General features: G+C 43.1%; 1 protein-coding gene across 6 annotated transcripts in view; it reads right to left on the bottom strand.

Moving 5' to 3' along the window:
• Positions 1 to 25,046, bottom strand: part of rims2b (regulating synaptic membrane exocytosis 2b) — a 92,023-nt gene that overhangs the window by 28,136 nt on the left and 38,841 nt on the right. For 3 of the 6 annotated variants that reach the window (XM_034294736.1, XM_034294733.1, XM_034294734.1), the window contains 7 exons: positions 22,012 to 22,131; positions 16,766 to 16,834; positions 15,642 to 15,689; positions 13,983 to 14,045; positions 8,083 to 8,183; positions 5,823 to 5,855; positions 1,772 to 2,464 (listed from right to left, as the gene is read on the bottom strand). In XM_034294736.1, coding sequence (XP_034150627.1) covers positions 1,772 to 2,464; positions 5,823 to 5,855; positions 8,083 to 8,183; positions 13,983 to 14,045; positions 15,642 to 15,689; positions 16,766 to 16,834; positions 22,012 to 22,131 — 1,127 coding nt within the window. The remainder of the gene's footprint in view (positions 1 to 1,771; positions 2,465 to 5,822; positions 5,856 to 8,082; positions 8,184 to 13,982; positions 14,046 to 15,641; positions 15,690 to 16,765; positions 16,835 to 22,011; positions 22,132 to 25,046) is intronic. The other 3 variants (XM_029122956.2, XM_029122955.2, XM_034294735.1) reach the window with 3 other exon arrangements.

A 25,046-nucleotide genomic window follows, 5' to 3' on the forward strand; every position in this document is an offset into this window, starting at 1 on the left:
TAGAATTGAAAAACAAACTGATATCATTGAGGGGGAAAAATTTAAAACTCACAATAACTTGGTTGCACAAGTGTGCACACCCTTTAACTAATACTTTGTTGAAGAACCTTTTGATTTTATTACAGCACTCAGTCTTTTTGGGTAAGAGTTTATTAGCAAGGCACATCTTGAAGTGACAATATTTGCCCACTCTTCTTTGTCAGTTTGCAAGGACATCTGCAGTGCAAAGCCTTCTTCAGATCACCCCACAGATGTTTAGTTGGATTCAGGTCTGGGTTCTGACCATTCCAAAACGTTAATCTTCTTCTGGTTAAGCCATGCTTTTGTGGATTTGGATGTGTGCTTTGGGTCGTTGTCATGCTTCATCTTCAGCTTTCTAACGGACACCTGAAGGTTTTGTGCCAAAATTGCCTAGTTTTTGGAACTGTTCATAATTCCCTCCACCCTGACTAAGGCCCCGGTTCCAGCTGAAGAAAAACAGCCCCAAAGCAAGGTGCTGCCACCACCATGCTTCACTGTGGGTATGGTGTTATTTGGGTGATGGGCAGTGTTGTTTTTGCGCCAAACATACCTTTTGGAATTATGGACAAAAAGTTCTACTTTGTTTTCATCAGACCATATCACATTTTCCTACGTGCTTTTGGGGGACTCGATGTTTGTTTTTGCAAACTTCAGCCGGGCTTGGATGTTTTTCTTTGTAAGAAAAGGCTTCTGTCTTGCCACCCTACCCCATAGCACATTCATATGAAGAATACGGGAGATTGTTGTCACATGTAGCACACAGCCAGACAGAAATTCCTGCAGTTCATTTAATGTTGCTGTAGGCCTCCTGGAAGCCTCCCTGACCAGTTTTCTTCTCGTCTTTACATCAATTTTGGAGGGACGTCCAGTTCTTGGTAATGTCTCTGTTGTGTCATATTTTCTTCACTTGATGATGATCATGGTATATCTAATGCTTTGGAAATTCTTTTGTACCCTTCTCCTGACTGAAATCTTTCAACAATGAGATCCCTCTGATGCTTTGGAAGCTTTCTGCGGACCATGCCTTTTGCTCTGAGATGCAACTAAGAAAATGTCAGGAAAATCCTACTAGAACAGCTGAACTTTATTTGGGATTAATCAGAGTCACTTTACATGAGGGCAGGGGTGTAATGACTTCTATTTAATATGAGTTTGAATGTGATTGGTCAATTCCGAACACAGCCACATCCCCAGTTATAAGAGGGTGTGCACACTTATGCAATCAGGTTATTGTAAGGTTTTATTTTCCATGTTTCCCCCTTGAAGATTTCAGTTTGTTTTTCAATTGAATTGTTCACATTATAGGTCACGTTAAAAGTGGGAAAAGTGTTGACATGATTTATCTTTTTCTCATTCTATTACATCACAAAATCCTGGCATTTTAACAGGGTGTGTAGACTTTTTATATCCACTGTAGCTACTGAAGGTTGTAATCAGTGAAGTTTTTGTCTATCCTGAACAAAACCTAAAGCATAATTTGCTTTGATTGCGGCGAGGCTCAAATACCGGTCCTCTGTGTGGTACCTTGCGTCTCTAACCACTACGCTATTTAACAAGGGGCAGTCAGTCACTCAGTCAGTCACTCACTCAGTAAGAGACATTCACTCTTCTTAGCCGGCTCCGCTTACACAGTCTGGCAAAAATGCAGGAATGTGGATGTTCTGTGTATTGTCAACTCAAAAGAATGCTTGAATATAACTGAGTAAAATAAGTGTTGACAACAACCGGAACGATTAAATGAGACACTCACCTGGCTCAGAAGTCTGTGGTAGCACTGTGGTGGGGGTGGGGGTAGGTGTTGGTGCGGAGGCTGGGGTAGGTGTTGATGGAGGTGCGGGGGTAGTGGTTGGGGGGAGGGCGGGGGTAGGTGTTGGGTGAGGGGCGGTGGTTTGGACTGTGTTTGACGCTGGGGTTGGTAAGGGGGCTGGGATTGGTGTGGGGGCTGGAATGGTCGGAACAGGCACCGAATGAAGAGCTTGACACTGAAGAGGGGGTGTGCTTTGATATTGAACAGGAGACTGGGGTTGGACAGGGGACTGGGGTTGGACAGGGGGCTGGGGTTGGACAGGGGGCTGGGGTTGGACAGGGGGCTGGGTTTGGATAAGGGACTGGGGAGGGACAGGGGGCTGGGGTAGAATTGGTTGCTGGAGTTGGGTAAGGGGCTGGGATTGGACAGGGGTCTGGAGTTGGGTAAGGGGCTGGGATTGGACAGGGGGCTGGAGTTGGGTAATGGGCTGGGATTGGACAGGGGTCTGAAGTTGGGTAAGGGGCTGGGATTGGACAGGGGGCTGGAATTGGTTAAGGGGCTGGGATTGGACAGGGGGCTGGCGTTGGGGAAGTTGTGGAGTGTGTTGCTGGAAAGGAAGGGTGGGCTGCTGCTGGAAAGGGGAGGGGACTCGGTAATGGGCAGGGTGAGTGAATTGACATGCCTCTGGTCCTCCTACTTGGGGCGTAGCCAAGGATGTCAGATTGTTTCCAAAGAAAAGAGAAGGAACCACCACAATTAGCAGAAAGAGAGACAACAAAATGAAAAGAAAATGGCAAGTAGAGATGAAAAGATGAATACAATTAATGGTTATAATAATTCAACAATGTGTCACCAGAAAAATCATAGGATTCATCTGGAGAGATGACGTAACCACCGGGGGCTCTAGTGTAATTACAGATTATATAATACAACATTTTGCTAATAACAGAATCAATATTATATACAAAAAACAGTGGCTATGTTTACTGAAATTAAGGCACAGAAACGCTACTGTATGCCAAACGTAAGTGCCATCAGGGACGATGACAGGAATGAGAATTTAACATTGAGGACCCAAACCACAGGCTAACAATTTTATTAATAGCAATTAAATGCTATAAAAAACAAGTCACAAACATTTTATTGTTTAATGCTTTAATTCATAACTAGGCCAAATTCAAATTAAACCACTTTGGAAGCCTGTGTTCCAGATATTAGGAAGTAGATGAGAGAGAACTTAACTTCTTGCTTTTAAACTGAAGAAAAACAGAAATACTCGTTTTAGGACCAAAGAAACAAAGGGTTTTGTTGGCAGATCTCAATTTGAACCCCGACGGCTACATGTTCGAATCCCAAAAATTGTAAAAACCTTGACATTGACCCTGACCTTTTCTTTGATTAGCATATAAAATATATATCAAGAGTTGCTTATTTTCATCTTCAGAACATTGTAAAAATCTTAAAAGTTTTATCAAAAACTGATGCAGAAAAACCAATCCATGCTTTTGTTACTTCTAGATAAGATTACTGCAATGGTATTCTTTCCGGTTACCCTGATAAATCAATAAAAATTGTGGCACATAAAATTGTGCTGAACAATCAATCAATCAAATTTATTTATAAAGCCCTTTTTACAACAGCAGTTGTCACAAAGCGCTTTACAGAGACACCCGGCCTTAAACCCCAAAGAGCAAACAACAGTAGTGTTGGATTTCAGTGGCTAGGAAAAACTCCCTAAGAAGGCTGAATTTTAGGAAGAAACCTAGAGAGGACCCAGGCTCAGAGGGGTGACCAGTCCTCTTCTGGCTGGGATATTTAAGAGTCCAATTGGAATAATAAATACATTTCTCTGGGCTAAATCCAGAGTCTATTTGATTTTAGACTAGGTCAAAAGTATGACCAGGTGGACAAGGACAGGGACAGCAACGGGCCCCCCAAACCAGGTACTCCCCAGGTGTGGACCAGGAGCTCATGTCCTCCTAAAGTTTAAAACTGGAAGGGACTGAGAAAAGTTAGAAAGTACATTCCTCATATTCCCCAGCACAATAGTATAGCAGCGTAACACCTTGGAACTGCGACACTGTGGCCCTACCCGGGGGAGGCCCCGGACAGGGCCCAACAGGCAGGAAATCAATCCACCCACATTGCCAGGCATCAACCAAAGGGACACCACCAACCGCAACCCCCCTGAATGTGGGCTGAGTATTGCCAGCAGAGTACAGCCCAACTGCACAAGTGCGCAACAGAGAGACAACAACAAGCCAGTGACTCTTCCCCTGAAAGGCATTGGAGGGAGGGCATCCCAGTGGCGACGAGAGCCCACCTGGCAAAACAGCAAGGGTGGACAGTATCAAACCTACTGGTCACCTTCTCGCCCCCGGGCCAGGCTACACCTAATTATAAACCATGCTGTAGAGATGAGTTTTTAGTAGACACTTCAAAGTTTTCACTGAGTTTGCATTTATAACCTTAATTGGCAGACTATTCCACAGTAGTGGAGCTCTATGATAAAATGTCCTGCCACCAGCTGTTTGTTTAGAGATTCTAGGTACAATTAAAAGGCCTGCATCTTGCGATCATAGGTTACGTGTAGGTATGTATGGCTGGATCATTTCAGTAAGGTAAGTAGGAGCAAGTCCATGTATTGATTTATAGGTTAACAGTAAAACCTTAAAATCAGCCCTCACCCTAACAGGCAGCCAGTGTAAGGATTGCTATTTTTGCAATGCTCTTGAATCAAACAAGACTGCTAGAATCCTAACTAGAACCAAAAAAATTTAACACTATCCTCCACTATCCTCTCTCTGTTGCCCACTTGTGCAATTGGGCTGTACGCTGCTGGCAATACTCGGCCCTCATTCAGCGTGGTTGCGGTTGGTGGGTGTCCCTTTGGTTGATGCTTGGCAAAGTGGGTGGATTGATTTTCTGCCTGTTGGGCCCTGTCCGGGGGTCGAGCGGGAGGCTGGCTGTACGATAGTTACTGCTGTGAGTGACCGTAGTAAGAGAAAACGCAAACATGGCTACGGGAGACTTGAATATACTAAGTTATTATTCCTCTGCCAACTTATAACCAAATTGCCTTCCGACCAGTAGGTTGGAAACTATTCCTGCCAACTTATAACCAAATTGCCTTCCGACCCGTAGGTTGGAAACTATTCCATCGTTAGTCGATGACTATCTGTACTAACTTACCAATTGGAATAGTCATAAGAATTGAGAAATTGCTAGCAAGACTGAAGATGAACTATACACTGCCAAAGCTATTTCATTACATGTCACAACAAAGTACATTTTTCTTTTACTGCCCATTTGTTTAATGCCAACTCCTTTAAATAAACCGTACATGATCAGTTGCATGGATATGGTGGCAGTGGTAACAGCATGGCTACAATCAATGACTTGCGGTCACTTAATCATGAATCCCTTTTTGCTGTTTGAATTCAAACCTAATAATTTTAGATTCTCAAACTAGAATTGAAATTGTTACACCGCTAGTATATATATACCGGCATGTCAAGACAAATGCTGCATCTTTTCATGTCTGGTTCCTATCACACTTCTCACTTGCTTTTAGCTGGTACACTTGCCCTGAGGTAATGCATTCTCCAACTGTACATCCACAATATAGATTGCAGGTGTACAACATTAACATAAGGAATCGTGAGAAGGTGAAGTGACAAAGCAGAGCCATTTCACTGTCCACCCCCTCTCCCACCCCCCCCACCGTACAACATTTATACTCATTTAGTCTCATGCAGGACCCCCTGAATTGTCAGTAAACCAGGATGCAACTCCTCTAACCCTAACCCTATGACTACCATGTAGGAGGGACATAGACCACAACTCCACGCAGGGACAATCTATTGGTTGTTTAGTGGCAAATCGGAAACAACACATTGACGTAACTAAATAGCTACAGGGAGCTGTTGCAATGTTGACACAAGCTAACAGACATGACAGATAAAGAGATATTGACTTGGCCTTTTTGGGCTGTCTCTACAGATCTACAGGTAACATTAACTTGGCTGTGTTGAGACAACTAGCAGTTACAGACCTGGGTAGGGCTCAGTGATCTCTTCTCCATCTACTGGGCAAGAAGAGAGAGAACCGTACTGTGATATTAGGAAATTATATTCATGGATACATGGTAGTTGGTTTAATAGTTATTGATACTAGTGATGGCATGTACAACCCCATTTCCAAAAAAGTTGGAACACTGTGTAAAAACAGAATGCAATGATGTGCTATCATCTCTATATCTAATTGAAAATAGTACAAACATCAACATATCAAATGTTGAAACTGAGAAATTGTATTGTTTTTGGAAAAATACATGCCCATTTTGAATATGATGCCAGTAAAAAAAACAAAAAAACATTACTGTACATTGTGTAATTCTTTGTTGAGAACAAAATGATGTAACAATGGTCAATGGAAACCAAAATCAAAGTAAACAGTTGAAATCAGAGGCCTTTCCAACTCATAATGTGACTCAGTAGTGTGTATGGCCCCCACGTGCCTGTATGCACTCCCAACAACATCTGGGTATGTTCCTGATGAGATGGCAGATGGTGTCCTGGGGAACCTTGATCAGGGAATCAGTGAGCTCCTGGACAGTCTGTTGCACTACTTGGTGGTGTCAGATGCACTGATACATAACATCCCAGAAATTCTCAATTAGACTCAGGTCTGGGGAACGTGAGGGCCAGTTAATGGCATCAATGCCATTTGTCACTAGAGTGCATATTAAAGCATCAGAGAGTGAAGTTTCCCTTTAGAACAGCACTCGCTGGCCTCTGTTACACTCACCCCCTTAAACATTACTCCCACATCCGGGTCACGGTACCAGTGTAACAGGTCTCACTCAGACTCGACCCCAGGTCCTCAAGATGGGAGTCGGGCACTCTAGCAAGGAAGCTAAAACCCATGGGCTCCAGCATCTGTCGCTAGAGCGTAGGGGAGTGAGGTTTTCCCTCATAGAACTGCACTCGCTGGCCTCTGTTGCACAAGGATATGGCTCCCCAGACCATCATTGACCCACCACCAAACCGGTCATGCTGGATGATGTTGCAGGCAGCATAACATTCACCACGGCATCTCCAGAGTCTTTAAAGTCTGTCACATGTGCTCAGTGTGAACCTGCTCTCATCTGTGAGAAGAACAAGGCACCAATGGCGAACCTGCCAATTCTGGTGTTCTCTGGCGAATGCCACTTGAGCTGCACGGTGCTGGACTGTGAGCACAGATCCCACTAGAGGAAGTCGGGCCTCATGCCACCCTCATGGAGTGTGTTTCTTACAGTTTGATGACACCGTCTCCTGGTATCTCCTCCATGCTCATGAGACTGTACTGGGAGACAAAGCAAAGCTTCTTGTGGTGGCACGTATTTGATGTGTCAACCTGGAGGAGCTTGAATACCTGTGCAACCTGAATGGGATGCAGATACCGCCTCATGCTACCAGTAGTGACAAGGACACTAGCAAAACACAAAACTAGAGAAGAATCAGTCAAGAAGGATAAGGAGAGAGCAATTGTCTGTTGCCACCAACTGTAAAACCATCCCCTTTTTTGGGGTGTCTTGCTGTTGCCTCTCCAGCGCACCTGTTGTCACTATCATTTGCAACTAAACCAGTGACATTGATTCACAATCACTTATGCTTCCTAATTGGACAGATTGATATCCCTAAAGTTTAATTGACTCAGCAGTGAGCAGTGTATTTTCTATTTTATTTACAGTTAGAATTATTTGCACATCATGGAATGCTATTTTTCTATTTCTTTTACAGTGTCCCAACTTTATTGGAAATGGGTTTGGAGTTAGAAGTGACTTTCAAACAAATAATTACGAAACATAGGTTTCAGAGTGGAAAAAAAAGCATGTGAATTTACCTTTGTAGTTACGCAGATGGAATAACATTCAGTAAGTGAACATGCAACTACACCTTTTAACTGATTCTATAAAAATCTAATTATTAGTAATATCTATGTAATTACTAAGTAATTCTAAAATGTTCACATCTTTACATAGTAGTACCTTTGAGAATGTAATTACAATGTTAGTTACAAAATAATACCTATGTTATTAGTATGTTAATACAGATTATGTGTATTATTAAGTTACTTAATAATTAGGGTAAATATTTTGTAATTATGTTTATTGTACCCTATTCTGAATAAAAATGCACTGCTAAGAGGTTAGTGAGAAACACAACCTAGCTAACACTAAAACAACTAATATTATGGATGCAGAGAGGTTGTACATTCTCTCCACACAGTTTGATCAGGTAACATCTATTTAAAGCTGGATTACCCACTTCTATCAAGGGCCTTGGGTGGGACAGTGGGCAGCTGCCGTCCTCTTCGACAGAACACTGGGGTACCACTGGGGCTGGTTTGGATTGAGCGGGAATTTGCCCTGTTGGATACAGAGGTGTTATTGCAGGGCCTAAGGGCCGTCTTTCGTGCTTCCAACATTGAACCTAAATATGTTACATAAAGTGGTTTGTTCAAAACAATGCTCTAAGCGATAGAAGAGATTTGGGTATTTGTGAGGATGGTTTTCCCAGTGCAGTGCACAAGGCAGACTAACAACATTGATATTAATTTAAATTAGAATATGAGCTCCTACACTGAGCCAGTTATTATTGAGCTGGTTATCTACTAGATGTTTAATACAGAATTTAATTTCCATGCCATTCAGTATAATGATTAATGATGATCCATTCCAAGAGTTGTAAGGGTTAACCCTACCCAACTTTGGTATACCTGGAGTGCTGCTGATAGAGTTAACCCTAACCCAACCTTGCTATACCAGAGGCCTATACCATGAAACAAGTTCAACATGCCCAGGAGTTATTTTCGTTAGCTGGCTTCACTAAACAACCACAGTCCCGCATAATTGGTGTCACAACAGGGGTAAACAATTTGTTAAATCATCCCAAATTTTCCCAATCTAGCGACAAGCGCATTCACATAAAAGGGTCGGTGTTTGCACCCTATGACCAATCGCAAACATGGACAAGTTTACTAGAGATGCATATATAATTCAAAAATTTTAGAAAATATGAAGAATATACATATACAGCTCCGGAAAAAATTAAGAGTCCAATGCACCTTTTTCTTTCCTTTCCAAAAAAGTTGAATACAAAGGTTTTGTGTGAGGAACAGAGGGTTAAATTTAAGAAACCACTGCAAATTGAATGCTTCTGTTCCTCATTTAAAAGTTTCCTTTTCAACTTTTTTGCAAAGGAAAGAAAAAGGTGCAGTGGACTCTTAATTCTTTCCGGAGCTGTATATTACATACATACATGGATACATACATACAGTGGATATAAAAAGGGTTCGGGTTTAACCCATGTTAAAATGCTAGGTAAAAGAATGAGACAAAGACAAATCATGTCAGAACTTTTTCTACCTTTAATGTGACCTATGATGTGAAAAATTCAATTGAAAAATAAACTGAAATCATTGAGGGCGAAAAATAAAAATAAAAAACTCCCAATAACCTGGTTGTATAAGTGTGCACACCCTTAAACAAATACTTGAGCTTTGGGTCGTTGTCGTGCTGAAAGGTGAACTTCCTCTTAATTTTCAGCTTTCTAACGGATGCCTGAAAGTTTTGAGCCTAAATTGCCTGGTATTTGGAACTGTTCATAATTCCCTCCACTCTGAATAAGGTCCCGGTTCCAGCTAAAGAAAAACAGTCCCAAAGCATGATGCTGCCACCACCATGCTTTACTGTGGGTATGGTGTTCTTTGGGTGATGTGCAGTGTTGTTTTTGCGCTAAACATACCTTTTGGAATTATGGCCAAAAAGTTCTACTTTGGTTTCATCAGACCATATCACATTTGTAGCCGAGTGTGAAGCGGTCGGGATGAAAATCAGTACCTCAAAATCCGAGGCCATGGTCCTCAGTCGAAAAAGGGTGGCTTGCCCACTTCAGGTTGGTGGAGAGTTCTTGCCTCAAGTGGAGGAGTTTAAGTATCTAGGGGTCTTGTTCACGAGTGAGGGAAGGATGGAACGGGAGATTGACAGACGGATCGGTGCAGCTTCTGCAGTAATGCGGTCGATGTATCGGTCTGTCGTGGTGAAGAAAGAGCTGAGCCGCAAGGCAAAGCTCTCGATTTACCGGTCAATATACGTTCCTACTCTCACCTATGGTCATGAGCTTTGGGTCATGACCAAAAGGACAAGATCCCGGATACAGGCAGCCGAAATGAGCTTTCTCCGCAGGGTGGCTGGGCGATCCCTTAGAGATAGGGTGAGAAGCTCGGTCACCCAGGAGGAGCTCAGAGTAGAGCCGCTGCTCCTTCACATCGAGAGGGGTCAGCTGAGGTGGCTTGGGCATCTGTTCCGGATGCCTCCTGAACGCCTTCCCGGGAAGGTGTTCCGGGCCCGTCCCACCGGGAGGAGACCCCGGGGAAGACCTAGGACACACTGGAGGGACTATGTCTCCCGGCTGGCCTGGGAAAGCCTCGGTGTCCCCCCGGAAGTGCTAGAGGAAGTGTCTGGGGAGAGGGCAGTCTGGGCATCTCTGCTTAGACTGCTGCCCCTGCGACCTGGCCCCGGATAAGCGGAAGAAGATGAAGGAACGAACATATCACATTTTCCTATGTGCTTTTGAGGGACTCGATGTTTGTTTTTAAAAACTTCAGCCGGGCTTGGATGTTTTTCTTTGTAAGAAAAGGCTTCCGTCTTGCCAACCTACCCCATAGCACATTCATATGAAGAATACGGGAGATTGTTGTCACGTGTAGCACACCGCCAGTACTTGCCAGGAATTCCGGCAGTTCCTTTAATGTTGCTGTAGGCCTCTTGGAAGCCTCCCTGACCAGTTTTCTTCTCGTCTTTTCATTATTTTTTGGAGGGACGTCCAGTTCTTGGTAATGTCTCTGTTGTGTCATCTTTTCTTCACTTGATGATCATGGTATATCTAATGCTTTGGAAATTCTTTTGTACCCTTCTCCTGACTGAAATCTTTCAACAATGAGATCCCTCTGATGCTTTGGAAGCTCTCTGCGGACCATGCCTTTTGCTCTGAGATGCAACTAAGAAAATGTCAGGAAAATCCTACTAGAACAGCTGAACTTTATTTGGGATTAATCAGAGTCACTTTAAATGAGGGCCGGTGTGTAATGACTTCTATTTAATATGAGTTTGAATGTGATTGGTTAATTCCGAACACAGCCACATCCCCAGTTATAAGAGGGTGTGCACACTTATGCAACCAGGTTATTGTAAGGTTTTACTTTTCATTTTTCCCCCTTGAAGATTTCAGTTTGTTTTTCAATTGAATTGTTCACATTATAGGTCACGTTAAAAGTGGGAAAAGTGTTGACATGATTTATCTTTTTCTCATTCTATTACATCACAAAAACCTGGCATTTTAACAGGGTGTGTAGACTTTTTATATCCACTGTAGCTACTGAAGGTTGTAATCAGTGAAGTTTTTGTCTATCCTGAACAAAACCTAAAGCATAATTTGCTTTGATTGCGGCGAGGCTCAAATACCGGTCCTCTGTGTGGTACCTTGCGTCTCTAACCACTACGCTATTTAACAAGGGGTAGTCAGTCACTCACTCAGTAAGAGACATTCACTTTTCTTGGCCGGCTCCACTTACACAGTCTAAATGCTTTACATTATAGGTCACATTAAATGTGGAAAAAGTTCTGAGATTATTTATGATAGATGAAAATCTAACCATAACCCCATTCTTTTACATCCCAAAAGCCTGTCATTTTAACAGGGGTGTGTAGAATTTATATATCCACTGTACACACCTATATATATATATATATATATATATATATATATATATATATATATATAATGATGGGGCAGTGATATTGATAAACCTTGTAACCTATGCATTTACAGTCAGGAAAATGGCAAATTGGAGAATGTGTGATCGCGTAAGTTACAAGGCTTATCAATACCACTGCCATCATAAAGGTACAACTAGATCGACTATAATTCAAATTGTGCACTTCATTAAATTAATGTGTTGCTTAGATTAATTATTATGGCGTGTAAGACAATTTTTGCTGTATTCTTTTAGTTACAACCCTGGCAGTGGTAAGCGTCTTTTTCTTCTGAAAACCTTTGGGGTCCATGTAGGCAATGTACCAGAATGACCAAACAATGACTATCCTTATTTCTCCTTTATCTGAACGTTGATGCTGTGGAATGACTTGCAATTAAAAGAATTGCCTTCACTCTCATTCAGCGATGCTGTTATATGGAATATGGATGCAATCTATGGCACCGATCACTCTGGGAACCCTTTGAAAGGAGCATGCTGCATTAAATATACAACAGTGAACGTCATAGGGGCTACATTATTAATAGATGAAGTCAATGTAAGTTATTACCTACCAGCTGGTTAATAAAAGCTCTCTTTAATAGACTGCGTGGGCAAGTGGCCTGGGAACACAACAAATGTATCAAGTAGATCTGTTAGAGCAAGAAAAATCTGCATCACCCAGAGCACATATAAAACTGTAGCAAAAAACTTAATGCTATGCACAGTCTGTGGAACTATAAGCGTACAACTTCAATGTGTCGCACTGGCAACATATGGCTCAAGAAGCAGACAAAGATGCATAATTCCCTCCACTGGGAATATATATCCTTCATAAAGATACTCATCAGAGAAAACTGATGGGTTTTGATGGTCTCTGAATTTTTTTGCTTTTCTATGAGACCCTCTCACTATCCACGCACTGAACTCCACGGGACCTTTGAAGAATGGTGACGCCATTTTCAATCGATAATTGATTGATCAGTAAGCAGTGCTTTTACACATGTTAATCTGTTATCTTTTATTCATGTTGATCTGTTATCTGGAATATAACCTGCTCCGGAGCAAGTTAGATGTGCAGCATAAGTTACCAATGGCGATGTAACCCAGTAACAAGTGAACCACCGTTGTGACACAAACAACCCAGGGTTCAACCTGAAGTTAGCTCACTAATCCCAAATCCTGCTCCATAGTACAGGCCTCTGGAGTGCTGCTGTTAAAGTTAAGCCTAACCCAACACTGGTATACCTGACATGCTGCTGTTAGAGTTAACCCTAACCCAACACTGGTATACCTGACATGCTGCTGTTAGAGTTAACCCTAACCCAACACTGGTATACCTGGAGTGCAAGGCAATATTGGTATACCATCAGCTGCAAGGCAATATTACACTCAATAAGTCCCTGAAAATGACCATCATCATAACCATCAACAAATGGAACACAACCATCATCCAATAGGATGTTGTTAAAAAAATCAAATGAAAATATATAAAAAAATAGAAGAAATAATTTATGATTTGTAAGACAACAGTACCAGGTCCACTCCTTTATATTGCACAGACAGAATATAAGTAGTGGGTCTGAAAAACATAATTAAAAATAATAATAATTATACATGAATCAGAAAAAATGGGAGAGGCAGGAGTAGTGATAATGTGTTGGGGGTGGAGTAAGCTTGGTTGCAGGCTGGTTTCATTTTATCAGGATCACATCGTTAAGGCAGGTGAGGAAGGAGTAGATCCTCCAGAAGGGAGGGATGGCTTCGGCCTCATGTAGTTTCCTAAGTCAGAGTGCTCTGTGGACAAGAAGTGCGTGTAGGCCAGCCTCTCCATCATTGCCTGACCAGGACCTGTGATAGTACTCATGTCTGTCCATTCTCTGGCTGCCTCTGCTGTCATTAGAGAATTAAGAATACTTGCTCACAGGGTCCATAGTGTCTAACAGGAGAAATTAACTCTGCCCAACACAAACCACAAGCTGCAGGTCAGGTAAATACACCCACCTGTTGAGGGTTGTGGAGGAAAAAATTGAAAAGCAGGTCCTCAGGAAACACAAAATACAGGTTTATCCCAACTTAATGGAACCACCAAGGATGTTTCTGTTAAACTCTATGAAGCACTGGGAAACATCCGTATTGCCAGTGGATTGGGGAAGATATGTATAACACAATAGAAATACTTCTGTTGTCAGTTAGAACTATTTACAAACAGTTAGGACCAGTCAGGTTCTGTGGATCAGCTAAAATCAGGCAGGGCCGACAGCACTTACTATTATGTACTACTCCAGAAGCACTTTTACCAGCTTTACTAGCCAGCCTAGCTATATTGACTCTACCTCGATTATCTTGAGTCTAAACTCTAAATCTAAACTAAGCAGACTATTTATATGATCTACAGTAACAAGCTGGTTACCTCAACATGTCCTCCTGAGAAGACCCCCTGTGTTCAGAGGGGAAGTCTGGGATGTACTCCGTACTTTGTGGGAATAAAAACAATAATAATTGTTAAAGCACTATTTCAGTGCAATTTATATCAATTGATATCCATTCCTATTTAATGTTGTAACACATTGAAATATAGAAAAGTTTAAGGGGGTTGAATACTTTTGAGAGCCACTGTATGTGTTGTCATCCCACCACTGCATTGGATATGAATGTGCTTCCATGTCAGTTGGATGTGTAAAATATCTAATATTACAAATATTAGCAACATATTTTATTAATTCTAATTAAGGTCAATGTTCAGGGACAGAAGAACACATTCATTACTCACTGGTACATTAACATAGCAACCTTTACGTTAGTGGTCAGACACTTTAACCATTAGGCCACCTGCTATCTCTGTTTAGTAAACAATGATATGTGAGGCCACCCTCCAGGGTAAGTTTGGATAAATCAGATCTCTATGGCAAGAAGTGTCATTCCAACAAGATTTTTCAAAGAGTAAGATTTATGAACATATCCAGACATCCAGATCCACACCCACAAACACACCAACACAAAACTATCATGGACAGTACCAACCACAGAATCGTGATCAGCAGTAGGCACTGGGATTTCAACATGAATGTTTGAGAGCCTTTTATCAGTACTTCCGAATTTTTCAATATGAACATTTGATTGTCAGTGATATATCAAAGTGGGAGAGAGATGGGCCAATTTAAAGAGTGATGGGACTTTTGATGGGCCAGAGTGAAGGGCCAGTGTAGAGAGATGGGCCAGTTTAGAGAAATGGACCAGTATAGAGAGAGATGGGACTTTTGATAGGCCAGTATAGAAAGAGATGGGACGTTTGATGGGCCAGTAGAAAGATACCTTTAAGATTGTTTTATGTATCACACTTTTATATACGCATGAACATTCTAAATGATGTTTATATGTGCCCAGTATGTACTCGACTGTATTACCACACCAGGTCTATGCCCTACACCAGGGGAGGGCACACTTTCTGGCTCGGGGGCAACACGTGGATTTGTAAATTAAATGGAGGGCCAGATTTGTTTTGTAATTTGTTAATCATGAATAAATTGCAGGCCAGAAAAGTGCAATAATAAAAATATTTATTCAGTACGTCCATTATATTGTTTAAATAATTTAAATTCAGATTCAGATGTATAAGAATGGGCTGATGAGTTATGTTTTACTTCCTCGGATTCAGCCCGAGGGCCTTAGTTGTCCCACCCATGCCCTACACTATGGACAATATTACGCATTATCACCTCACCTGTAGTTGACCCACCCCTGCCCTACACTATGGACAATATTACGCATTATCACCTCACCTGTAGTTGACCCACCCCTGCCCTACACTATGGACCATATTACCCATAATCACCTTACTTGTAGTTGGCCCTCCCCTGCCCTACACTATGGACAATATTACCCATAATCACCTTACTTGTAGTTGGCCCTCCCCTGCCCTACACTATGGACTATATTACCCATAATCACCTTACTTGTAGTTGGCCCTCCCCTGCCCTACACTATGGACTATATTACCCATAATCACCTTCATTGTAGTTGGCCCTCCCCGGCCCTACACTATGTATTATATTACCCAGAATTATCTTACCTGTAGTTATCAGAGGCTCCATTCATTGCCTGAGGACCATTAAAATATCTTGGAAGAAAGTGAGACAAACGTGGAAAACAGAAAAACATGGAAAAACATGAATGTGGCCCAAAAAGGTAATGTACTTTTATTATCTCCACCTGGCAGGTTTCTTCCTGGGTTTCAAACCCACTAGCTCGAGTGGGGCTCTTCTTTTATGTAGAAACAATGACAAAAGCCTAACTCCTGTAGCATCCTGTGGGATTGGCTTCAGGGCAGGCAGTGGGCTAGCTTAGGGGTGTCTGTATAATTTTTTATTTTAGCTGTCTGATCACTTGAAATAGTACAAACCACTCCTATGATAAACACTGAAAGGCTATTCATGATAGAGATTTAGAGTGACCTCCAGAATGATGAGCACCTTAAGTAAATAACAACAATAACCACTGTGAAAAAAAATATCAGCCTCATCTTACATTCAAATAATAATTTTAATCTCACCTATAATTGTTTGAACGTTATTCAAAGAAAAACAGAATAGTCATTAAGTTATCTACAATTAATGGCACCTATAAAAAATCTTATGAACAAAAAATCTATATGCAAACAAATTCTAAAAACCTGTTTTGCTTGGTCAATATGTGTTACTGTGTGTATATGTGATACTCTGTGTATATGTAATACTCTGTATATATATAATACTCTGTGTATATGTGGTACTGTGTGCATATGTAATACTCTGAATGCACTGTATATTTTTATATAAACTTGGAAGGTATTTTTTATATTTTTTATCAAAGCAGGGCCTGCTTGCTAAAATAAAGGTTCAATAAAATATAAACATCATAAAAGTGAAATCACGTAATTAGGGTTAGGGTAAATGTTTGTAGATCACAATGGGAAGGGGTTCGGGGACTTTTCATTATGTGTACTTCTTCACCCAAATGACAGCCTGGCAAGCATAGAGCTGGACCCTTTTCTGTCTAAGGTGCAGTGACTCAATACCAGCAGCAATGTTTTTTTACATTTCTTAGGGAAAACACAACCATTAACTTAAAGTTGGTAAATTGTCTTTTAACAATCAGATTAAATCCCAGCCTCACTACCCACTAGAGCTACCCCTTCCTACAGCAATATCATGTTACCTTTCAGGAGAATCAAATGACTCGTAGGCAACAGACATTCTCCTGGACAGAGAACTATCACGCCTCCTCCTAAACAAAAAATAGATATGATGTAGATTAAATCCACTTGAGAATTTACCTGAATGTAGACCTACAGATTATGGGACGTTCTTTGATATGCTATCCTGTTATGCAGATTTATGGATACATGCAGAGACGATAATACTAACCCATTACAGAAACCGTCATCCAAAACTGTCGTAACCAGACTACAGGCACAGATTTCAGACAAGATGCAGTGAACTGTAGACTTGAAGACTTCACAGCTCCATTTTGGAACAATAGAACCCTATTGTCCTCAACCAATTGTTACCCAACCCCTACCGGACCCAGTATAAAAGACAACAAAAATATCGACACAATTTGACTATTCGATCCAAGTGAAAGATCCAACCCTATTTAATTTTGCTGGGTATTTTCTGTATGTCTCCTTATATTTTAACTGAGATTTTTATTTCTTTCATGAATTATTTTGTTATTATTGTATGTCAGAGTAGTGAACCTTTTGAGTCTTTAATTTTATTTACAGTCTTCTTGAGTTTCCATTTTTCTTCCTTGATATTCATTACTTCTACATACGATAGATATCCAGTATCAGCACCACATGCACACACATGATTTTTTGGTACGCAACATTGTGTAAGCTACATCATGGCATGTGGGCAATATAGGGTGGTAGAGTTAGATTATTTACATAGCAATCTCTGAATGCAAATAAGTTTGGGACGAAGTTAGCAGCTGAGAAATGTAGGAATAAACATAACTGGGACTGGAGTCACAAATCGCCAGAAATTCTTTCATCATTTATATTGTGTCTATTCTGGAGCTACTCCCTTTTTTCTTTCAGACAATGTGGCTTGCAGAAGTTTTACGTGCTAACTATTTAATTTGTAGTCTATATTATTTGATTTTGTCTATAGACTTGAGAGTTAGACAAAGATTAATAACTGAGAGAAGTCATCATATGTGTGGTAATAGAGACAGTTAAGCATCGTCCTAATTGCCTTATGTAAGCTGTAATTCATTTATTTCTTATTTTATTAATCTGGGCTAATAGCCTGTAAAAGAATGTGAATTATTTCTGACTCCAAACAGTCACAATAAATTAAAAATGTGTATTTTATTAAATAAAATAAATCACAATAAAGGTGCATCCAAACCAACAACCAACCCATCCCAACGAGGCAGTGAAGACAAAATTGTTCGGGCTTCAAAAAGAGGTGGACCAAACCAGGTTTTGTGGGTCAGAGCATACTCATCTGCCTACACTTCTGCCTGGGCCATTGTTGCCACCTTCTGTTTACTTAAATAAACAACATTTCTATCAGGCAGGTAAAAAAAATAATCCTCCAACAGTATCCATCCATCCATCTTCTTCCGCTTATCCGGGGCCGGGTCGCGGGGGCAGCAGTCTAAGCAGGGATGCCCAGACTTCCCTCTCCCCAGACACTTCCTCTAGCTCTTCCGGGGGGACACCGAGGCGTTCCCAGGCCAGCCGGGAGACATAGTCCCTCCAGCGTGTCCTAGGTCTTCCCCGGGGTCTCCTCCCGGTGGGACATCCAAAAAAGATGCCCAAGCCACCTCAGCTGACCCCTCTCGATGTGGAGGAGCAGCGGCTCTACTCTGAGCTCCTCCCGGGTGACCGAGCTTCTCACCCTATCTCTAAGGGATCGCCCGGCCACCCTGCGGAGAAAGCTCATTTCGGCCGCCTGTATCCGGGATCTTGTCCTTTCGGTCATGACCCAAAGCTCATGACCATAGGTGAGAGTAGGAACGTAGATTGACTGGTAAATCGAGAGCTTTGCCTTCCGGCTCAGCTCTTTCTTCACCACGACAGACCGATACATCGACTGCATTACTGCAGAAGCTGCACCGATCCGTCTGTCAATCTCCCGTTCCATCCTTCCCTCACTCGTGAACAAGACCCCTAGATACTTAAACTCCTCCACTTGAGGCAGGCACTCTCCACCAACCTGAAGTGGGCAAGCCACCCTTTTCCCGACTGAGGATCATGGCCTCGGATTTGGAGGTACTGATTTTCATCCCCACCGCTTCACACTCGGCTGCAAACCGTCCCAGTGCATGCTGAAGGTCCTGGTTAGAAGGGGCCAACACGACAACATCATCTGCAAAGAGCTGAGACGAAATTGTGTGGTCCCCAAACCTGACACCCTCCGGCCCCTGGCTGCGCCTAGAAATTCTGTCCATAAAAATTACGAACAGAACCGGTGACAAAGGGCAGCCCTGCCGGAGTCCAACATGCACTGGGAACATGTCTAACTTACTGCCAGCAATGCGGACCAAGCTCCTGCTTCGGTTGTACAGGGACCTGACAGCCCTTAGCAAAGGACCCAGGACCCCATATTCCCCAAGCACCCTCCACAAGATGCCGCGAGGGACACAGTCGAATGCCTTCTCCAAATCCACAAAACACATGTGGATTGGTTGGGCAAACTCCCATGAACCCTCCAACACCCCGTAGAGGGTATAGAGCTGGTCCAGTGTTCCACGGCCCGGACGAAAACCACACTGTTCCTCCTGAATCCGAGGTTCTACTATCGGCCGTATTCTCCTCTCCAGAACCCTGGCATAGACTTTCCCGGGGAGGCTGAGAAGTGTGATCCCCCTATAGTTGGAACACACCCTCCAGTCCCCCTTCTTAAAAAGAGGGACCACCACCCCGGTCTGCCATCCCAGAGGCACTGTCCCGGACCGCCATGCGATGTATTCAATGGAAGAAGTGACAGCGGGATTGAGGAGATCCTCGAAGTACTCCTTCCACCGCCCGACGACATCCTCAGTTGAGGTCAACAGCTGCCCACCTCTACTGTAAACAGCATTGGTAGGGCATTGTTTCCCTCTCCTGAGGCGCCGGATGGTTTGCCAGAATCTCTTCGAGGCCAGCCGATAGTCCTTCTCCATGGCCTCACCGAACTCCTCCCAGGCCCGAGTTTTTGCCTCCACAACCACCCGGGCTGCAGCCCGCTTGGCCTGTCGGTACCCGTCAGCTGCGTCAGGAGTCCCACAAGCCAACCAGGCCTGATAGGACTCCTTCTTCAGCTTGACGGCATCCCTTACTTCCGGTGTCCACCACCGGGTTCGGGGATTGCCACCTCGACAGGCACCGGAGACCTTACGGCCACAGCTCAGAGCGGCCGCTTCGACAATGGCGGTGGAGAACATGGTCCACTCTGACTCAATATCTCCAGCCTCCCTCGGGATCCAGTCGAAGCTCTGCCGGAGGTGGGTGTTAAAGATCTCTCTGACAGGAGACTCGGCCAGACGTTCCCAGCAGACCCTTACAGTACGCTTGGGCCTGCCGAGTCTGTCCAGCTTCCTCCCCTGCCATCGGATCCAACTCACCACCAGGTGGTGATCAGTTGACAGCTCCGCCCCTCTCTTCACCCGAGTGTCCAAGACATACGACCGCAGGTCAGATGAGACGACAACAAAGTCGATCATCGACCTGCGGCCTAGGGTGTCCTGGTGCCACGTGCACTGATGGACACCCTTATGCTTGAACATGGTGTTCGTTATGGACAAACTGTGACTAGCACAGAAGTCCAATAACTGAACACCACTCGGGTTCAGATCAGGGGGGCCGTTCCTCCCAATCACGCCCTTCCAGGTGTCACTGTCGTTGCCCACGTGGGCGTTGAAGTCCCCCAGTAGAACAATAGAGTCCCCAGTCGGAGCACTTTCCAGCACCCCTCCCAGGGACTCCAAGAAGGTCGGGTACTCTGCACTGCCGTTCGGCCCATAGGCACAAACAACAGTGAGAGACCTATCCCCGACCCGTAGGCGCAGGGAAACGACCCTCTCGTTCACCGGGGTAAACTCCAACACATGGCGGCAGAGCTGGGGAGCTATAAGCAAACCCACACCAGCCCGCCGCCTCTCACCATGGGCAACTCCAGAGTGGTGAAGAGTCCATCCTCTCTCAAGGAGTGTGGTTCCAGAGCCCAAGCCGTGCGTAGAGGTGATCCGGACTACCTCTAGTCGGAACCTCTCAACCTCACGCCCTAACTCAGGCTCCTTCCCCGCCAACGAGGTGACATTCCACGTCCCTAGAGCCAGTTTCCGTGTCCAGAGATCGGGTTGTCTAGGCCCCTGCCTTCGACTGCCGCCTGATCCTCTTCGCACCGGCCCCTTATGGTCCCTCCCACAGGAGGGCGGCCCCACGTCGCCCGTTCGGGCTGAGCCCGGCCGGGCCCCATGGGGGAAGGCCCGGCCACCAGGCGCTCGCATACGAGCCCCAACCCCGGGCCTGGCTCCAGGGTGGGGCCCCGGCTGCGCCATACCGGGCGACGTCACGGTACTCAAAATTTGATTCATCATTAAGGGGGTTTTGAACCGCTCTTAGTCTGACCCGTCGCCTAAGACCTGTTTGCCTTGGGAGACCCTACCAGGGGCATATAGCCCCAGACAACATAGCTCCTAGGGTCACTCGGGTACTCAAACCCCTCCACCACGTTAAGGTGGCAGTTCTTGGAGGGGCCTCCAACAGTATCAACTCCCTAATATCAGTCAAGGTGTTAGCTTTGCTGGCATAATACCAGCGATCAAACAAAGGGACTCTGTCCTTCACAAACTCAACAAAAGTACAGTGAGAGGGCTTTTTGTGGTTCACTGCCAATAAGCTTTAGGCACCACATTGGAAAAGCAAGGCCTCTACAAAGCAATGTTATTGCATAATAATAGATTGGAGAGATATAGCCAAATCCATCTGGATTCATCAGTAGAGGTTATCTTATCACATAGACATTTTCCTTGAATTTGGAGCTACATAGCCATTCTATCAAGCAGAAGCTAAGCCAAGGAGTCAGTGGAAAATTTCCCTCATCAGGTGCACTTACAAATAAATTCCTTAAAAATGTCTAGTTGGAGTTAAAAAATTATACAAATATTTTCTATATTAAGTAGAGTCTCTGGAAGTCATTTTCCTTTAGGACACCCCCAGGCTTATCTACATTGGTAAGCGTAAGCATATTACCCTGTGGGGGAAATGAGACAATGAGTGTTCAAAGAAAAATCCCAAACAATAAAATAAAAATGTATATTAACCCTAACCCTTTTGGATACAAAATAGGCAAAGCAGTAAATAATTAAACATAGTTGTATTTGGAAAACTTGGTAATGCAAAAGATACAGGACTACAGACACAGCTACAGACACAAGGACACCGGGGTCTAAATGTGATCACCTACCTGTCCAAACTATTAGGCCCGCCCCCTTCAGAATAGGTGCGGGAGAGTTTAGCAGAGCGCAATAACCGGACTGCATCGTCTCGATACATTGGCTGGGACTGTGGTGATTGGGCAAACATGCTGTTGAGGAAACAGTATTGGTCAGAAAATGGAAAAGTCACAAACAGAGGAAACAGAAATCAGAGCTTATCTTCTCCCAGTCTCCTAGTCTCTTAATCTCTTCAAGTCTCTTCTCCTAGACTGCTAGTCTCTTCTCCTAGTCTGCTAGTCTCTTCTCCTAGTCTCCTAGTCTCTTCTCCTAGTCTCCTAGTCTCTTCAAGTCTCTTCTCCTAGTCTCTTTGAGCCTCTTCTTTTAGTCTCCTAGTCTCTTTGGGTCTCTTCTCATTGTCTCCTTGAGCCTTTTCTATTAGCTTCTTCGAGTCTCTTCTCCTAGTCACCTATTCTCCTTGAGCCTCTCCTTTCCTAGTCTCCTAGTCTTTTCTAGTATCTTTCAGACTCTTTTCGTCTCTCTTTTCCTAGTCTCTTCGAGTCTCTTCTCCTTGTCTCCTAGAGTCTCTTCTTCAAGTTTATTTGAGTCTCTTCTCCTAATCACCTAGTCTTTTCATGTATCTTTGAGTCTCCTAGTCTCATAGTCTCTTCTCCTAGTCTTCTAGTCTCTTTGAGTCTCTTCCTTAGTCTCCTAGTTGCTTCGCAACTCTTAACGTCAAATCCATCTATTGTGTTTGTGGTGAATTTTTTGTATTTTTGTCTCATCTGATCATAGAGGTCTCAAAATTCAACCCACTTATAAAAACAATGCAATTTTTTTCTAGGTTTGAACCCTTCTCTACCTTCTTGAAACTTTGAGACAAAATATATATATGTTCTCTTCCAGGCAGGAAAATCACCAAGAAAGTTTTGCTTTAGAGCCCTATTTATAACAGGTAGATTTTCCAAATGTATAACCCAGTTTCCAAAAAAGTTAGGATGCTGCTTAAAATGCAAAGAAAATCTGAATGCAATGATGTGCAAACCATTTATCGCGATATTCAATTGAAAATAGTATAGTGACAATATATCAAATGTTGAAAATGAGAAATTATATTGTTTTTGGGAAAATGCAGTTTTGAATTTGATGACAGTAATACATAGTCAGGACAGGGGCATGTTAACCATTGTGCTGCATTACCTCCTCTTCTAACAATACTCTATAAGCATTTAGGTACTGAGGAGACCAATTGCTCTAGTTTTGAATGTGGAATGTTGTCCCATTCTTGCTTGATATAGGATTACAGCTGCTCAACAGTTCGGAGGCTCCTTTGCGGTGTTTGTCATTTCATAATATTTTCAATATGGAACAGGTCTGGACTGCAGGCAGGCCAGTTCAGCACCTGGACACTTCTACTCTGGAGCCATGCTGTTTTGATATGTGCCAAATGTGGTTAAGCATTGCCCTGCTGAAATAGGCAATGACTTCCCTGAAAAAGATGTCTGGATGACAGCATATTTTGCTCCAAAACCTGTATGTATTGTTCAGCATTTATAGTGCCTTCACAGAAGTGCAAGTCATCCATGCCATGTGCACTAATGCACCCCCATACCATCATGGAGGCTTGCTTTTGCACTGTGCGCTGATAACAAGCCGGATGGTCCCTCTCCTCATTAGGATTCAAATGTTTACTTCTATATTATTTTCTTTTGGAAAAAGTTTTTAACAGACAAATAATAATCTGTGAGGTGCGGTGAGTGAACAACAGAATATAAACACAACTAATCAGTGATTGGAAACTACGATTGGTGAACTACGAGGACATCGAAATCATTGGCTGAATCTCAAATCGCATACTACATATTATGTACTACAAGTACATGCTTCACGGATGATGGTGAAGTATGTATTGTTTTGTATATAATAAGATAATATGCCAGTATTGGGGCCGATTGGACATACTACGTCGTCAGAAAATTTGTCTCAACGTTAAATCATTTTGTCACGCATTAACATCATGCTAAGTTTGAATATTTTGCTATTATTTGATCCACTCTCAATCAGAAAGATTTATGTCTCCCGGGTGTCTTTTATACAGGTAACGAGCTGAGATTATGAGCACACTCTTAAAGGGAGTGCTTCTAATCTCAGCTTGTTACCTGTATAACAGACACCTGTCCACAGAAGCAATCAATCAATCCGATTCCAAACTCTTCACCATGGCCAAAACCAAAGAGCTGTCCAAGGGACAAGATTGGCATCTTGTTGGTGCGATTATTCGCAAAAGGAAGAAACACAAAAGAACTGTCAATCTCCCTTGGTCTGGGGCTCCATGCAAGATCTCACCTCGTGGAGTAGCAATGATCATAAGAACGGTGAGCCCAGAACTACACAGGAGGATCTTGTCAATTATCTCAAGGCAGCTGGGACGATAGTCACCAAGAAAACAATTGGTTACACACTACGCCTAACCCTAACCCGCCAGGTCACCCTGCTCAAGAAAGCACATGTACAGGCATGTCTGAAGTGGAGGAGGAGGAATGCTACCTATGACCTTAAGAACACCATTCTCACCGTCAAACATAGAGGTGGAAACATTATGCTTTGAGGCTGTTTTTCTGCTAAGGGGACAGGACAACTTCACTGCATCAAAGGGAAGATGGACGGAGCCATTGACCATCAAATCTTGGGTGAGAACCTGTTTCCCTCAGTCAGGGCATTGAAAATGGGTCGTGGATGGGTATTCCAGCATGACAATTGTGGAAGATTGAAAATGTTTGCAATTTATCAAGTAAAAACTGTCATTAATTATAACAGTTAATTATTTCAGGTTTAATCGTAAATATGTGAACAAGCATCATGACAAAAAGAGTACAAATACAGTGACCAACACAGAGTGGTGTCATGACAGTTGTTCTCATTTTACATTGCCGAGATTCAATATTATATTCTTTCCTAGCTGTACAGGTGACATTAGCACTTGCAAAAATGTACATACAAAGAATTGTTGTTGCCATGATGTAGCCTAAAGAATGAAAGGTTGCATACAGACATAGATCCAGGAGAC

The sequence above is a fragment of the Esox lucius genome, chromosome 10 (assembly GCF_011004845.1).
Source record: "Esox lucius isolate fEsoLuc1 chromosome 10, fEsoLuc1.pri, whole genome shotgun sequence".
Lineage (NCBI taxonomy): Eukaryota > Metazoa > Chordata > Actinopteri > Esociformes > Esocidae > Esox > Esox lucius.